We start from the raw sequence: 17627 nt of genomic DNA on the forward strand, positions 1-17627 counted from the left end.
CAGTCGTCATATTGATCTCTACACAAGCAATTGGTTATCTTATGGATTGATAGTCCTAATTTGACCATGTTAACCATCTGCACCCGAAAAGGGTTTTTCACAATGGTTGCAGCACTTGCTACTTGTTAAGCTCTCTAAACTTGTTGTAGTCCCTACACAAGTGTTAAACTACTTGCAAAGGCCATGTGGACATGGCCCAGAGTTTTTTCCCCTTAAAAGTTAAAACACAATACACATAGATAATTACGTACACATGCACATTTACTCATATATATATGTATGACACCCTACCTCGATAAGCATTTCTGAGAAATTGAACCAACATATTTTAAGATTGAGAAGCCATCACAGACGTATTGTTTTCTATAAGCATATCAGGAAGATAAGCGTCGTACCTAGAATAGATAAGGAGAATCAAAGTTTAAGAGAGGCGACCCAGCCAGCCAGCCATCCTTACAGGAAGGCTAAATCAGCTCGTCCTTAAAATCTTGCTGAGGCAAGCGATATTAACGAGCAGAAAGTTTTCTTACCATTAGCCAGTAGTCACTAGCCAATGCTCGAACTTGCTGAGAGTATAGATGGTCAGATGGGCCAGACCAGGCCCGAGGGGCTGCACTAGGCCCAACACTAAAAAGAACAGCACTAACCCGAATGGTCCGATGAGCATAGTGCTCGTACTGGCCCGTCATGATCAAAAGTATCCTTTGAGTCTTCGGTATGCTTCGAATCCTTACGGGGAAGTCTATATATTATACGCCCCTTACTGGAATCATAACGATTCGCTTCAATTTTAACCCTATCCCTATCAGTATTTGTATAGAGCTGGACCGGATCTTTCATGAAATATAGCCCAGGATGATGGTGTCATTCGCAGCGGAACATTCCGTTGGGTAGGACTTCTGTAACTAAACCTTCGAAAGTGATTTTTTTCTCTCGGGTTTTTTTTCTCTCCTATTTTTTTCTATCATATTTTTTCTCCTATTTTTCTATTTTTATTTTCAAAATAGGAAGTTCGAGATAGAATTCGGGTACTATAGATGGGGCCATTAAATATAACATAATACTTCTCCCCTAATTCTGTTTAGTTGAGCCTCTCGATCTGTCATTATACCTCAAGAGGTAGAAAGAATAGAAATTCCTATTCCGCCCAAAACCTTAGGAATTCCTTGATAGTTGACATAAATTCGTAAGCCAGGTCGGCTGATACGCTTTAAAAGGTTCTAGTTCTATATATTCCCTTTCTAGTCTTTCTCTTTTGATGTCGTAAAGTTGAAACCAAGAAATATCTATTATTTTTCAGATGTTTCCGAACATGTTCAATAAAACCCTCTTGTAGAAGTATTTTAACAATGTTTTCGGTAATGTTTGTGGATGCTACTCGAACAGTTCCTTTTTATTCATGTCTATGTTTCTTATAGAGGTTAGTAAATCAGCAATAGTGTCCTTGCCCATAAGACTCTAATTCTATGTTCCTCCTAATTTTTCTATAATCAAAATGTTTTCCTTTTTCTTTTAATTTTGGATTTTAAAGCATATATGTGAGACACAATCTACTAATTTTTCTTTGATTTATATCTCGTCTACTAGTGTTTATAATACTTCAGGAGCTAATGAAACTATTTTTGTAAAATTCAATTCTCTCAATTCTTCGGCAAACGCACGAAAAACTTGAGTTCCTTTTGGATTTCCTTTTTGATCAATGATAACTGCTGCATTGTCATCATAGCATATTATTATACCATCTTCGCATTCGAATTCTTTACATGTACGTACAATTACAACTCAAATTACTTCGGATCTTTCTAGAGGCATTTGGGGTACTGCATCTTTGATTACAGTAACAATAACATCACCAATACGAGCATATCGATGATTACCGGTGGCTCCTATGACTCGAATACACATCAATTTTCTAGCTCCACTGTTATCCGCTATATTTAAAAGAGTCTGAGGTTGAATCATATTATTTTTATTTCAATTTGTTATTTCAATGCAAAAGGATGAAAGAAATATTACCTTTCCAGAAAGAAAAATATAGGGCTTTTTATCTTCAATACTCCTTTTTGGGGTTCTATATCTCTTATCGAAGAAATTGACTTCGTATGGCCATTTTACCTGTAGCTATAGAGATAGCTGCTCTAGCTACAGTTTTGGATACTCCGCTCATTTCATAAAGTATTCGACCTGGTTTAACAATGGCTACCCAATATTCTGGGGATCCCTTTCCCGAGCCAGTATGTGTTTCTGTGCTTCTTATTGTAACCGGTTTGTCGGGAAAGATACGCATCCAGATTTTTCCACCACAACGTGCATATCATGTCATTGCTCTTTGTCCCGCTTCTTCTATCTATCTTGCGGTGATCCAAGCAGGTTTAAGTACTTGAAGAGCATATCTACCAAAACAAATACGAGTGCCTCGGCAGGATTTTTCCTTCATTCTTCCTCTATGTTGTTTACGAAATCTATTTCTTTTGGGGTTATAGTCGATGGTTCTCTCTTAGTTCCATCTCTACAGGAAAACTGGACATGAGAGTTTCTTCTCATCCAGCTCACGAATTAAATGAGAAAGCATGCGAATTTCTATAATTCCATAATATTCAAAAATATTATGGATAGATACACATCAATATATAATAGAAAAAGATAGTTTTTTATTTTGACTTTCTTAAATTATAAAAATATATAGTCAAGAAAGAAGATCTAGGATATATTCAAATTCTATATTTATAGAAAATATAATGTTTCTTTTTTTTTAATTTCCTTATGTTTATTATTATTGAATCGTGGTTGTTATCCAATAAGGATTTCGCGGATAAATATTTAATCTTTCCTATCTTATTTGTTAATTTAGAACTTTATGAAATAAAGCAATTTTTTTGGTTTGTTCCGCCATCCCACCCAATGAAGTGTTAGGATTCTTTTCAATAAATATGGGTCGGAACCTCGGCACGCAGTGTTGGACCGGACACGATACAGTTTTAAACCTAAGTACGATTAGACCTGTTTACGGCGTAATACTTCCTCTCTACCCTAATCCTTCTCATCCCTCTCCTACCCAGCCACACCCTCTGTCTACTCCCTTTCTTGCACGCAGCCTTCCTGACCTCATCCCCCCCCCACCCCCGCCACGTCACTGCGGCCTGCCCCTACACCTCGCCATCCCCACCACCACCATCATGGCCTCCACGCACCTGTCGCCATCCTAAGGGCCACCTCCTCCACGCACCCATCGCCCATCCCTGGGACCGCCGCCTCCCCATGTCGTCATCGTCCACACCGACGCCGTGGCCTCCCCGCGCTCATCACCATCCCTGTGGCCACCGTCTCCGCGCACCCTCGCCGCCCGTGCCTGCTTCCTCCTCCCCACACCTCTCACCTTCACTGCTGCCGCAACAGCCTCTGCCGCTGAACATCGGGCTCGGGTCGGCACGAGCACACCAGGCCGACCGGGCCCGTCGGGCCAGCATGGCATGACGGTGCGTGTGCCCGCCGTAGTGTCTAACCGTGTCATACCGAGGCCGTATCAATGCCGTGTAGTGCCGTGCACCCCATTTGGCCAACTATAGATGAGAGTGACGAGTCGAGTGGTGCTAGAGAATCAAATACATACATCATTATTGTTTATTACTTGCAAGAGAGCCAGAAAAAATATTATGGTATAGTTCCTCATTTTTGCTTCGTCTCATTTTTGTGAATGCGATTGGGAAGGAAAAATCTAACATTTTTGTTTTGTTTTGTGCTCCGTACTGCTTTTGATGGCGCTAACTCGTTTCCAGCCACGGCAGTCTTTCTCTACAATTTTCTCTTTAATACATGAGGACACGATATTTCGGAGACCAAAGGACGGCACGGCATCTGCATACAGGATTACAGGTAGATTTAAAGGGATGGACTCCCACTCGAACTGGGTAGGCCGCACAAATGGAGACCGAGCTCTGGCTGCTCTGGGCGACGCTCGCCGTCTCGCTCCTCTACTACCTGAGCATCCTACGACGCGGCACCGGCGCTTCACGGCTGCCGCCGGGACCCAGGCCGCTCCCGATCGTCGGCAACCTCCTCGACCTGCGCGGCCACCTCCACCACACGCTCGCCCGCCTCGCGCGCGCTCACGGCCCCGTCATGCGCGTCAGGCTGGGGCTCACCACGGCCGTGGTCGTCTCCTCGCGCGACGCGGCGGGGGAGGCGTTCGCGAAGCACGACCGGCGCCTCGCCGCGCGCGCCGTCCCGGACGCCGCCCGCGCCCTGGGGTTCTCCGAGCGGTCCATGATCTGGCTGCCGAGCTCCGACCCGCGGTGGAAGGCGCTGCGCGGCCTCGTGGCCGCGCACGTCTTCTCCCCGCGCAGCCTCGCCGCGGTGCGCGGCGTCCGCGAGCGCAAGGTGCGGGACCTGGTGGGCTACCTCCGCGGCCGCGCCGGGCGGGAGGTGGACGTCGGCCAGGCCGTGTACGGCGGCGTGCTCAACCTCGTGTCCAGCGCCTTCTTCTCCATCGACGTCGTCGACGTGGGCGCCGAGTCGGCCCAGGGGCTACGGGAGCTCGTGGAGGCAATCGTCGAGGCGATCGCGAAGCCGAACGTCTCCGACCTTATCCCTTTCCTCCGGCCGCTTGACCTGCAAGGATGGCGTCGCTATACAGCCGGGCGTTACGAGGAGATCTTTCGTGTCCTGGATGGCATAATCGACCGCCGGCTGGCAGAGGCCTCCTCGTCCAGGGACACGAAGTACGGCGACTTTCTCGACGCGCTCCTCGAGCTCCTGTCCACCGGCAAGGTCGCTCGTGACGACCTGACGACCATACTGTTCGACGTCTTCGCCGCCGGGAGCGACACCATCGCGATCACGGTCGAGTGGGCGATGGCCGAGCTGCTCCGGAACCCGAGCACCATGGCCAAGGTGCGCGCGGAGCTCGACGGCGCTTTCGGCAGCAAAGAAACCGTCGAGGAGCCCGACGCGGCGAGCCTGCCGTACCTCCAGGCCGTGGTGAAGGAGGCGATGCGGCTGCACCCGGTGGCGCCGATACTGCTCCCCCATCTGGCCGCGGAGGACGGCGTCGAAGTCGGCGGCTACACGGTGCCCAAGGGCAGCACCGTGATCTTCAACGCCTGGGCGATAATGAGGGATCCGGGGGTGTGGGAGAGGCCGGACGAGTTCTTGCCGGAGCGGTTCTTGGACGAGGCGGCCGGTGTGGAGTTCAGGGGGAAGGACTTCGAGTTCATCCCGTTTGGGGCCGGTCGGAGGCTGTGCCCTGGCCTGCTGATGGCAGAGCGTGTCGTGCCGCACATAGTAGCTTCGCTGCTGCACGGGTTTGATTGGCGCCTGCCGGAGGGTGTGTCGACTGAGCAATTGGACTTGAGCGAAAAATTTACCACTGTAAATGTACTGGCCGTCCCACTTAGGGCAGTGCCTCTTGTAAGAACCTAGTTGTTTATGATCAATGCAAGTAAGGGTGCAAATACTGCCCAAAAAATAAGGGTGCAAATAGGAGCATGTAATTACTTGCAACTGTCACGTCTCATGGCTTAGTGTTGGAAACTAGCGATGTGATCAGCACAAATCTCAACAACGTTCGTATAATACATGTTGATCTATGGTGTAATACCTCGGCAGTTTTATGGTTCCAGCCTGTGTATGGCCTATGTGCTTATTCTGGTGGAACGGGTCTCACCTCGGTAGTCTAAAAGGATGTTTGGATCTAAGTGCTCATAGGCAAAAGTGCTAGGATTTAGCACTAGCTTAGGGCCCTTATCACTTCTGGTTCATCAAGATAGGCTGGCTATTCAATTTGGTCGGGTAAAGGATGGTTGACTCCCAACTGTCAAAGCGGTATGTCTTCACAAGAACGAAGGCCCCGAACTTGGGATTCCGTGTGAGAGTAGCGACTTAAAAGATCGAGTTGTTGAAGCGAAATCTACGAACTAGTTAGGAGTGCTAGTCTAAACTTTAAAAAAACTTAAAAACTTTAGCACAAGGTAAGAGTAATAATAGGTGCTAAAGTTTACCATTCAATTTTAGCCCAAACTCTAATAAGTATTAAGCGTTTTACATGAAGTGAGGATATATCTCGGTACGTGGAGGTGGTGACGGCGGATTTGGTGACAACTTAAGATCATGCAACTGGGCACAGACAAATGATGACGGTGTAGGGGAACAAGCTAAGTGAGCCGGTGCATGAAGAATGAAAATGATGTCAGTGAGATGAAAAAGCTACAGGTTTACGGTGATCTTAGACCGTTGGATTTTGATCTAAGGTCTACAAGAAATATTTCTATTACTCCTCTGTCTTATAATATAGCTACTTCTAGAATTTTTCAGATAGATTAAGGATGAAAAGTAAAAATCTATATTACCCTTCTTTAGTTACCATGCACTACTATGCACTAATCAAGAGAATAATTATAGTTTTTCTATTTAATTTGCATGCCATAATTAATTTGCATGTAAGGAGGGGCATTTTAGATCTCTCATATCAAAAATCTCACTTGAGAATTTAAAAGTAACTATATTATAAGATAAAATTTAAATGTTTTAAGACGGAGGGAGTACTGATTAGATACTCAGGGACTTGCGGCAAAGGAAAGAAATACTCAGATACTCAGGGTTTACTCAGGGTTGATGGACTACACATATAGGGTGCAGCAACTACTACACCATCCTTCGTTTTTTAGCTACCAGATCCAGCATGTTTTTTTTTTTGAGAATTATGAGATCCAGTATGTTGCTGACCAGTGGCACAGTAGTTCACGTGTGGCTTGCCGGACAGATATAAGCCTGTACACTTCTTTGGACCATGAAGACACGTGGTAATACGTGTCGCCAATCACACGACGCGATTCACACCGGCGAACCCAAATAAGTACTCTGACATGCGGATAGAATCCTTGTCTGAAGTCTGAACAAGCTAAGCCACACGAATGGAGCGCGCGAGCTGGCTGCTGCTGGCGACGCTCGCCATCTCGCTCCTCTGCTACCTCGCCAACCTCCGACGGCGCTCCGGCGCTCCGCGGCGGCCGCCCGGCCCCCGCCCGCTCCCGCTGATCGGCAACATCCTCGACCTGCGCGGCGGCAACCTCCACCACACGCTCGCGGGCCTGGCGCGCGCCCACGGCCCCGTCATGCGCCTCGAGCTCGGGCTCGCCGCGGCCGTGGTCGTCTCCTCCCGCGGAGCGGCGATGGAGGCGTTCACGAGGCACGACCGGCGCCTCGCCGCGCGGGCCGTGCCGGACGCAGTCCGCGCGCTCGGGTTCGCTGACCGGTCCGTTGTGTGGATGCCGAGCTCCGACCCGCGGTGGAAGAACCTGCGCGGCATCGTGGCCGCGCACATCTTCGCGCCGCGGAGCCTCGCCGCGGCGCGCGGCGTCCGGGAGCGCAAGGTGCGGGACCTGGTGGACTACCTCCGCGGGCGCGCCGGGGAGGAGGTGGAGGTCGGCCAGGCCATGTACGGCGGGGCGCTCAACCTCCTGTCGAACGCCTTCTGCTCCGCCGACGTGGTCAACGTCGGCGCCGGGTCGGCGCAGGGGTTACGGAAGGTCGTGGAGGACCTCGTCTCGCTGATCGCGAAGCCCAACGTCTCCGACCTCTTCCCGTTCCTCCGGCCGCTTGACTTGCAAGGACGCCGGCGACACGCGGCCAGGCAAATCGAGAAAGTTTTGCGGGTCTTGGATGGTATCGTTGACCGCCGGCTGGCTTCCTCCGCCTCCCCCACGGACAAGCAGCAAGGTGACTTCCTCGACACGCTCCTCGAGCTCATGTCCACGGGCAAGATCACCCGCGAGGACGTGACGACCATCCTGTCCGACGTCTTCATCGCCGGCAGCGACACTATCGCCATCACGGTGGAGTGGACGATGGCCGAGCTCCTCCGCAACCCGACCGCCATGGGCAAGGTGCGCGCGGAGATCAATGGCGCTCTCGGCGGCAAGGACGCCATCGAGGAGCCCGACGCGGCGGGCCTGCCGTACCTCCACGCCGTGATGAAGGAGGCGATGCGGCTGCACCCGGTGGCGCCCATCCTGCTACCGCGCCGGGCCGCCGAGGACGGCGTCGAGATCGGCGGCTACGCGGTGTCCAAGGGCTCCACGGTGATCTTCAACGCGTGGGCGATAATGCGCGACCCGGTGTGCTGGGAGAGGCCCAACGAGTTCAGGCCGGAGAGGTTCCTAGACGAGGCGGCCAAGGTGGACTTCCGGGGCAAGGACTTCGAGTTCATCCCGTTCGGTTCCGGGCGGAGGGTGTGCCCCGGCGTGCCCATGGCGGAGCGCGTGGTGCCGCTCATACTGGCATCGCTGCTGCGCGCGTTCGAGTGGCGACTGCCCGACGGCATGTCCAGCGAGAAGCTGGACGTGCGCGAGAAGTTCACCACCGCCAATGTCATGGCTGTCCCTCTCAAGGCCGTGCCTGTCATCGTCGCCTAGTTTCTGCTGGGCGTTGGGAAGGGTGGCACTGGCAATACGGCATTTATGAAGTGCAACAAACTAACTGTTCATCCGCTCCCTATCCTGTCTCCCAGCTCAATACTACTCCGCCTCCGATGGTGAGTTTGGGCACTAGCCCAAAATTTATCCACCTCGTAAAAAGGATAGCAAAAGATGATACCTACAATAGTTTGTCTAATAGTCCCTCTCTCATCGATAAAATATGGAGCCCGCTTATTTTCTATGAACTAGCTTTTGAACAAGAGATAGTGCATTTTCTCTCTTTACCTTCTCTTTGTTCCATGTCAGCAAAATGATGAGTTAAGATTCCTATGAGCTAGCTGATGTGTTATTGTTTGAGGAGACCTTACTGTGTGGATGGACATGGCGCTGTGGTCTTGACACCGTTTTCCTTAGATGTCCACTGACTTTGTGGTTGGTTGCGTGGACACATTTCCGTGCTTTTTCAGTCCAACCTCTCAATTTGATTAGAAAATCATCAGAAAAAACTGATATGCTAATGGCCTTGAACAGATAAACGTGGAAGCATATAAGATCATAAAAAGGACACACGACGGCTTTATATCCTGGGGCAACGACCATGAGTACTCCCTGGTAAAAAGTGGCTACAGTGAGCAGGTACAGTTAAACAGTTGCCGCCGTCCAAATCAGTCACCGAATCGTCTCCTGGTTACCTGGACTGGCCTATCAACCCGTTCTCAATATAATTAGAATTAATATAAAAGTAAAATTTATAGCTAATAATTATAATTATTTATCCACGTCCTCTTTTATCTACTAAATATTCTAATACATACACTAAAATACATATTTATCATTATCTAGTTGTAATAAATTTCATTTTACATCATACCTCTATGCGTGTTTGATATATATTTAATTGAACCATTGTTTGTGAATTGATATTCTTATCTTTTTCATCATACATGAATATATGCTGACACATATGTGGGTAATATCTTTATATAAATGATAATATAAATAATGTATTAATAATGATAGACATAGTAATTTAGATTCAGATTTAGGGTTACTTTAACTTTTAATAATGGTATAATTGAATAATTTATATGAAAATTTAGAGAGTTGTTTGCATTATTTTTATATTGGCATAGGTGGGTAATTTGCATGAAGATTATGGGGTTACTTTAGATTTTTTATAATAGCAGAGGTGGGTAATTTAGGGTCTATTTGGTTTCTGTGGACTAAACTTTAGTCCCGTCATATTGAATGTTTGGACACCAATTAGAAGTATTTAATATAGCCTAATGACAAAACCCATTGCATAAATGGAGGCTAATTCGCGAGAGGAACCCATTAAGTCTAATTAGTCTATGATTTTAACAATATTGTGCTACTGTAAACATGTGCTAATGATGGATTTATTAGACTTAATAGATCATCTCATGAATTAATCTCCATTTATGCAATTGGCTTTACAGTTAGCTCATATTTAGTGCCCCTAATCAGCATCCAAATGTCCAATGTGACCCGGACTAAAATTTAGTCCTTGAATCCAAACACCCGCTTAGATACATGTTTAGGAGGTTACTTTAATCTATTTCATAATGGCAGAGGTGGATAATTTATTAGAAAATATAACAGATTCAATGACTATTATAATTAGTGTTGTCGGATTGACGGCCGGATGTTTCTAATTTTTGTGAAAATCTTAAAAATTTGTCTAAAAAATTTCTTCATTTCTTTAGAGTATCCACCTAGAATCTTAGAGGGCTTCACGTGAAAGCTTCAAAAGAAACCTCCAACTATAGCGCCCTCGTATTTATTGGCCCTAACTAGGGTTACAAGATACAATGAAATTGAATCCGTTGCCATAAGATTATAGCTCAAGTTCAAACTGTAATCTAGTTTGACGTTAACCAAATAGCCACAGAAATTATTACTCAAGTTCAAACTGTAGTCTAGTTTGAACGTAGCAAATTATACACACGTTCGGTACCATTCTTACAGCTGATCGCTGCCGCAGACATTGCATTTTCTGATCCATGTGGATGACAGCAGGATTATGCTGCATTTTGTAAATTCAGTAGTTTGTGTCTGTCTGTCGTTTTTGGTTCAGTCGGAAGGTGCCAATTCGATCATCGACAGAACACAGCGGTCGGGATCCTCCATTTTGGCGGGCAGGAGAGTACGGGCGTTTAGGGGGCGTGAAATGGATGTGAGCGGGCAAGGAAGGCTAGTTGCGTGCTTCGTTTTGTCCTCTGTCGCTTTGACTGTTGATAGCTTCGTCATCATTTTTCTTGCCGAGCACAAAGCATGGCGATCTGCGATGCCACTCACGGTCCCGGACGCCGCTCCGGCCCTGGGCTTCTCCGAGCGGTCCGTGATCTGGCTGCCGATCGAGCTCCGACCCACGGTGGAAGGCCCCGCGGGGCACCGTGGCCGCGCACGTCTTCGATCTCCCCGCGCGGCCTCGGCGCGGCGCGCAAGGCGCACGACCTGGTGTGCTTGGATGCACGCCACGCTTTGCCAAGCCACATGTGCGGCCGCGCCGAAGGTTAGACGCCAGAAAATGGCGCCTAAACTGTGGCGAGCTACAGCGTAAAAACCAATTGAGTTTCGTGTGGCGTGCAGAAGATTTAACAGGAACCAAACATTAGCCAGCTTTTGCCAATTGAGCTGGACGTCGGCTTGGTCGTGTTCCATGTTCAAGGTTCGATTCGAAGCCCTGGCAGAATTCCAACACTCACATCCATTATTTCTGGTTCGTTCCTGAACATTGCCATCCTAAACATAAACAGCCAGATCGAAATGCAAGACGAACACACCATCTCGTGCTACGGAACAAGACCGCAGCAAGCACACAGCCCCCGAGGCGCCCGGTGCTACTACGGAGTTGGACTACCCATACAAGCTTCAAACACAGATACACGAGCACATACGTACTGCACAAACGAAGGCGGCGTCACGGTGAAACCTCCGGATCACAGCATCCTCCTCCACACCGCGCGTCGATCAGCAGGGCCCGGTCTTCTTCTTGTTCACGGCGTCCCTCCACCGCGCGGCGACCTCCCGCTCGATCTCCAGGACGCTCTTCCTGGCCACGACGCCGCCGTCCTCAGACTGCGCGGCGGTGGCGCTGGAGACCCGCACGGCGTGGGTGGCGCGGGCGTCCAGCTCCCGCAGGATCTTGAGGACGTCGTTGACCAGCCGCTCCGAGAAGCTTCGGCTGAAGTCCTCCCGGATGACGACGCGGAGCACGGCCACGTGCTCCGCGTCCGCCGGCATGGTGTACGCCGGCACGATCCAGCCGAACCGCCGGAGGTTCTCGGAGATGTCGAACACGCTGAACCGGCTGCTGTCCCTGAGCGAGAAGGCGACCAGCGGCACCCCGGCGTCCTTGGACACGATGTCGAACCGGCCGGTCGCCGCGATGCCCTCACGCAGTATCGCCGCGTTCCCCTTGCAGTTCTCCATGATGTTCTTGTACCCCTGCAGGCACCAACAGTTAGTTTTGATGAATGGAATTCAATCTGCCATTCTGTTGCTGGTACACACATTGTCTTCAATGAAACCATTCTGAAACCTGAACAAGGATAAAAGGAATACCTCGAAGCCCAGGCGAATGAGCTGATAGTATTGTGCAATGATCTGACTAGAACCTGCAGAGAAGTTCGTAAGCTGTCAATTTCCTGCAATACGAAAAAGACCAAAAGAACTGAAAGACCCGGACCTGAAAGAGATACCTTTGGAGAAGTTGAGTGTGAACGTAGGCTGGTCTGTCCCCAGGTAGTTTATATGGAAAATGAGCTCTTCAGGCAAATCTTCCTTGCTCCTCCAAATTACCCAACCAACACCAGCGTAGACAAGGCCATACTTGTGCCCACTGACATTGATGCTCTTCACTAGTGGTAGCCTGAAGTCCCATTCAAGCTCAGGGTACAGGAAAGGCGCTATGAATCCTCCGCTCGCAGCGTCAACATGAATTGGTACATCCCACCTTCATTGGATGTAAAACAGAGTAAGCATCTTGACAGAAACCTGAGCAGAGTATGCTGCACTGCTGTGCTTTGCAGCAACCGTTCTGGTCATATGCACAAGAAATGTATTGAACGTGTTGTTTGGGATGATTTCAGGAAAATAAGCTACACAGCGCGTTGTCAAAAACAAAATTAAAAAGGAGTAACATGTCAGTGAGCTATGATGGCACCATTAGTAATGTTCATTTTTGGAAATTAGCTTCGATTTACCCATGGCACACTCCATGTGTTACACAAATAATTCAAGCAAGGTTCACTCCAAGAAATAAGTCAGCAGCTTTGCTTTCAAGAAATTTGTTTAATATAAGGCTTATCAAAACTTATAACAATGATTGACCACCACTTCGAACCCCAAAATATACATCAGACCAATGCAGCTAGACCAATGAACCATGATGGCTGCATTTGGAAGATAGTACTTAGAGCCCTAGAGGACTAAACAGCAGATAAAGTGCTTACCCAGTTTCCTTGTTCTTTTCGGTAAGAAGGTCATTCAATTGCTTGACATCTTCAAACTCTCCTGTGAGAGTAGATCCTAAGATAGCCGCAACACATATGGTGTTCTCATCCACCATCTCAACCGCCTTGACAGGGTCCATGACATAATATCCTTCAGATAACTTAACCTCCTTTAGCTCTACTTCAAAATATCTTGCAAACTTCTCCCAGCAAACCTAGCAACATGAGAAATCACCAGAGGATCAGACACTCGTGGTTTACAATCATCTTATTTGATAAATTATACAAGCAAATACCTGAACATTAGCACCAGTGACAATGTTGGGTTTGTCGTACGGCTTCCCCTGTTCCTTCCTCTTGTTTTGCCATTTCCTCTTGAATGCTAGGCCAGCAAGCATAATTGCTTCTGAGGATCCCACTGTTCCAACTCCGACAGCAGTCTCATCCTCCCTAATCGGCGCGTTGAACAGGTGAGCTATCATATTTACGCAACGGTTCTGCCAAGATACCAGCAAGCAATAAGCAAATGTGCAACAGTAACTAAAAGGCAGAAGTATGTTATTAGCAAGAAACAGTCATGCAAATGGTCAAAGCAGCAATAGGCATCGGAAAAGTGCTGGCATATTAGTTATTGTTGGCCCAGATCAGTCAAACACACCAAAAAAACCACCTGTTACAATTTGCCACAGCTCATTGTCTCATTCATCTGAACTGAAACACTCTGATTTTGTTTCTGTCACCAAAATTGATCGGTCCGGCTGTAGGGAGACCCAAAGGCAGTCAGTGAATCAGGCATACCAACATCACGCAGGAAATTAGAACGAACAGAGTGATGTTTTCACAACATCATCATGTGAGCCAGTAACTGTTATCCAACCTCTGCTTCCCTTGCACAAGACACACAAGACAGACCCCACAGGCCAGTAACATTATCACAGGCATACCAATTATTTGATTTTTTTTGGGGCAACTTTTTTGCTTTGTCCCCCCCCCCCCCTTTTTTTTGCAGATCAACGTTTATCAGGTGGTATTCAGGTTATACAAAAATATGATAAACACTTACCTTTGATGTCTTCAAACAATCACACTGTACGAAACTGTCAATAGTACTAATCATCCAAACTGAGGACTTTTTTTTATGTCTGAAGCCCAGATGCAGGCAAAGGACTTCAGAGTCCAGACGGTCAGACCCCTCTATTCGCGTAGATCAGGTCTTAAAAGATTGAAGATTCTACAACTACAGGTCTCCATGGCTTCATATAGAAATCGGATAGATGGAAGCACAAGACTGACAGAACCTTGTCAGCAAGTTGAAATCAGCAAGAACAAAGAAGCAACTTTTTAAGACTCTGAAGCGATTCCAAGATTTCAAGGTTTGGCAAACTAGAATAAAGACGGTGCGATCTGGTTGTAGAAACAAGTAGTACCTGGAGCTCGGTGGTGACGGGGTACTCGTCCATGTCGACGTAGTTCTTGTTGATGGACCCCATGATGAGCTTGTCGCACTCGGGCTCCATCCATGTGGTGACGAAGGAGGCGAGGTTCAGGCGCGGGTTGCCGTCCAGCATCAGCTCGTCGCTGATGATCTGGTACGCCGCCTCCCGCGGGATCGACCGCTCCGGCATCCGGTACCTGCAGCGAGGCACCGGGTCAGCAGCGGCTCATCAGCGCGCGCCGGCAAAAGCGAAACCGTGGCCGGGCCGGCGGCAGTCTCGTCACCGCGGCAGCTGCTCGCGCACGTAGCGGGACGCGAAGGTGCAGGCCACGGCGTCGTCCCGGGTGATGGAGCTCGCGTGCGAGAGCACCATGGCTGCTGCTGCGGCTCGATCCCTCTAACCCTCTGCTGGTTGTCGGCGTGGGGGGTTCGGTTTGTGTGGTGGTGGTACTGGGAGAGGGTACACTGGTGCGTCGCGTGGTGGTGGTGGTGGTGCTACTAATAATGGAAGCCTCGGCGACCTGGCCCAACCATCGGCCGCCGCGCGGCCGCCGGGGCGAAACGGAACTGGCGAACTGCTGCCACTACCACTACCGTCTCTACCAGTACCAGCAAGCAGCAACTGACCGTGGGAGCGGGTCGCGGACGTAGCGGGACGCGAAGAAGGTGGAGGTCACCGGCTCGGCGTCCGTGCCGGCCCCGGTCGCGGCCACGCTGACCACCATCGCCTCTCGCGTACGTACGGGGCGGGCGGGCGGACGGCCGGACAGCGACTGCGGGGAATCGATTCGCCCGCGGCGGAAGCGGAAAGGCGAGGGCGACGCGTCGGGAGGCAGCAGCGAGCGAGAGCGGGTGCGGGTGCGGGTTGCCCGCTATAAACCCCACGTCCCCGTCGTGGCCGGGCCCCCGACGGCACGAGACCACCCGGGACACGCCACGCACGCCGGCAGGTCGGACGCCGGCTCGGCCGCTCGGACGCCGCGCGACCGGTTGTTTCGGTGGCGCGTCGCACACGTCGGCGTGGCCCGTGGCCGCGCGGCCGCGCGGCGAGGTGTCCGCGTGGTGGCGGGCGTGGCGTGGGGCTCTTGACGGAGCAGTTGTTTATTGCGGATCCCCACGCGCGATCTCGCGGGCCGCCGCGGCGTCTCTGCGTCTGCGTGTCGTCGGCGCCGAGAACCCGGTGGCAGCCACAACCGGCTCCGTCAAGGAGCGCTCAAGTGTGTATAGCGGATCCTCTGCGGATCCTCGAGTTGCTGGCTGAAAGAAACAAGTGGGCGCGCGGATCCTCTGCGGATCGCGAGTTCTGCCAGCCGTTCCGGTCGTGCGTGGATGGACTCTGGAGTGTTCTTGCACAGAGTGGGCTACAGCGAGAGACCGTTACGGTGGTTCAGGGTTCAGGTAGGATCAAACGGAAGAGCGGAGGGATCGACAAGCTTTTCACATCGTGCGATCAGGCACACATGTACGGCGCCACTATGCTTTATTAGCATTTAGGTCGCGCAGCGGATCCCACCACATGTGCTGCTGGCTGGGCGTGGCATTCAGTCATTCACTGCCTTCGCCCTGTAGGACAGTAGGAGGTCGCTTCACGGGGAAGGATGTGTCGGCAGCGACCGACACTGGATTATATGCGGCCCTGGCCCCCTGCCTGCAAGGCTGAAATTCCAGCAAACACCAAGTACGGACTCGTTTAGGAGGATTTTTACTATGAACTGTTTTGCGCAAATGAGTAACTATACCCTGAAGTTATTTTATAAATTAAAATAAAAATAAATTAGAAACCGGATAAAATTTTATTTTATTATCTTTAGCTTCACCGTGGCACCCCACCAGCGACAGTCTAGATAAAAACTGTCATCCGATTGAAATCATAATTGTTTATTTTCTTTTTAGCCAATAATTGCTATGTTCATGCTACAACGGTTTTTTGGCACAAAATATCCGTATTTAGAATATTTCTTTATGACTTATTTTACATTACGCGTACAAATAAATAAATAAATAGAATAGTTGTTGACCAAAGTCCAAAATACATACTATAAAAGAAAATGGAGGGAGTATTACTAAGTTTTCTTCAGTACATCCGTATCTACACAGAAGAATGAAACTCTCTGTAAGTGGTGTAGGTATATACACTAGGTATGCACAAATCATCAACAACGGTTTATGCTGCAAGAGCGGGCAAATAAAATAAAAATGAATACAACAACAAACATATTCTCTATCGTTCAAAATATAAGATGTGCTTCCGGGGCCGATTGGTTTACGGTCGCCTGTGAATATCAAAACTAGCGGTTGATTTCCGACTACGGATCATATCCATTTTGGTCCGCTCTGGTCCGCTCGCCCTGCCAGCCGCATGCTCTTGTGCAGGAAGCTCGGCGGTCACGCCGGCACGAGCTCCCGTGCGGGGAGCTCCGCTCGCCGTGTGTTGTGATGCAGGAGGCTCACTAGTCCTGCCTCCGCTCGCTGCACTCGAGCCTGCGTGCCGTGCGCCTCTCTCATTGTTGCTCTTCAGCCTCATATGGAGCCGGAGCCGCCGCTTGCTATCCGCACTGGGCTCGTGGCACTCGGGCACCTAGGAGAAGGCGGGTCCGTAGAGAGATAGGGAGGAGGAGGGCACGATGCAAGCTTGATCCATTTGGACGTGGGCTTTAGAGCATCTCCAACAGACTCGCCATCTGTATTTGGATTGTTAAGAAAGGTTATAATTAGATAAGTTTCCATTGATTGTAAACGTGAAGCAACAAGGATATGCATTGGTGTAGGACTCCTATAGATAGAATTGTTAATATTAGATTTTCTTGTAATGGAGTCCTGACCGAACTTCCTATTGTCTCACGTATATATGTAACGCCATGAGGAGGGCTTTTCTCCGATCATTGAATTAACACGCAGCCGGTGCATCGACCCAAGATAGGGCGACACCGTTCTTCCTACTGCCCTCTGATTTCTACATGGTATCAGAGCAAGAAGAGAGAGCCCTACTTCAACAATATGACGATGCTTTCTTTCAACAGACCCGTTTTGCTGGTGAGCATAAGGACAAGAGACATGATGAACTATGCCTGCTTTAGTAAAAAATGAGTTAAGCTTTTGATATTCACCACCCCAATCTGTTTGCATGGCCAAGATTTTTCTATTAAAGAGACGTTCAACTAAAGCTTGAAACTCTTGAAATTTTTGAAAAACTTCCGACTTAAATTTCAGAAGATATATCCAAGTAAATTTACTAAAGTCATCAATAAAGCTCACGTAATATTTTTTTCTACCAACTGATTCTGGCGCATCACCCCAAACATC

At 49.2% G+C, this 17627-nt stretch overlaps 3 protein-coding genes across 4 annotated transcripts; 2 read left to right on the forward strand and 1 right to left on the reverse strand.

The window, feature by feature from the left end:
- Positions 1-3885: 3885 nt before the first annotated feature.
- On the forward strand, positions 3886-5464 carry LOC112896266 (cytochrome P450 76M5-like). Its single transcript, XM_025964188.1, has one exon. The coding sequence runs from the start codon at positions 3922-3924 to the stop codon at positions 5416-5418; it is 1497 nt and encodes a 498-aa protein (XP_025819973.1). The 5' UTR covers positions 3886-3921; the 3' UTR covers positions 5419-5464.
- Positions 5465-6721: 1257 nt separating this feature from the next.
- LOC112896430 (cytochrome P450 76M5-like) lies at positions 6722-9307 on the forward strand. The gene is made up of 2 exons (XM_025964395.1): positions 6722-8527; positions 8943-9307. Exon 1 carries the CDS (start codon positions 6909-6911, stop codon positions 8406-8408), a length of 1500 nt encoding a protein of 499 aa, XP_025820180.1. The 5' UTR covers positions 6722-6908; the 3' UTR covers positions 8409-8527; positions 8943-9307.
- Positions 9308-11119: 1812 nt separating this feature from the next.
- On the reverse strand, positions 11120-15064 carry LOC112896768 (glutamate decarboxylase-like). 2 transcript variants are annotated; one of them, XM_025964896.1, is made up of 7 exons: positions 14952-15064; positions 14317-14521; positions 13186-13386; positions 12890-13104; positions 12137-12390; positions 12000-12052; positions 11120-11882 (listed from the first exon to the last, which is right to left on the reverse strand). In XM_025964896.1, the coding sequence occupies exons 1-7, from the start codon at positions 15047-15049 to the stop codon at positions 11406-11408; spliced, it is 1503 nt and encodes a 500-aa protein (XP_025820681.1). In that variant the 5' UTR covers positions 15050-15064; the 3' UTR covers positions 11120-11405. The 2 variants fall into 2 exon arrangements, with proteins under 2 accessions (XP_025820681.1, XP_025820682.1); XM_025964897.1 differs by lacking the exon at positions 14952-15064 and adding an exon at positions 14609-14862.
- Between the last annotated feature and the right edge of the window lie 2563 nt (positions 15065-17627).

Source organism: Panicum hallii, chromosome 6 (assembly GCF_002211085.1).
Source record: "Panicum hallii strain FIL2 chromosome 6, PHallii_v3.1, whole genome shotgun sequence".
NCBI classification, from domain to species: Eukaryota; Viridiplantae; Streptophyta; class Magnoliopsida; order Poales; family Poaceae; genus Panicum; species Panicum hallii.

What these genes read in the sequence shown, in the direction of transcription:
- LOC112896266 (XM_025964188.1), top strand. Translation starts at nt 3,922, where the DNA reads ATGGAGACCGAGCTCTGGCTGCTCTGGGCGACGCTCGCCGTCTCGCTC.
- LOC112896430 (XM_025964395.1), top strand. Translation starts at nt 6,909, where the DNA reads ATGGAGCGCGCGAGCTGGCTGCTGCTGGCGACGCTCGCCATCTCGCTC.
- LOC112896768 (XM_025964896.1), bottom strand. Translation starts at nt 15,049, where the DNA reads ATGGTGGTCAGCGTGGCCGCGACCGGGGCCGGCACGGACGCCGAGCCG. An exon ending in CACACTCAACTTCTCCAAAG is followed by an intron (nt 12,053 to 12,136) that starts GTATCTCTTTCA and finishes ACTTCTCTGCAG; the next exon opens with GTTCTAGTCAGATCATTGCA. An exon ending in TCATTCGCCTGGGCTTCGAG is followed by an intron (nt 11,883 to 11,999) that starts GTATTCCTTTTA and finishes TGGTGCCTGCAG; the next exon opens with GGGTACAAGAACATCATGGA.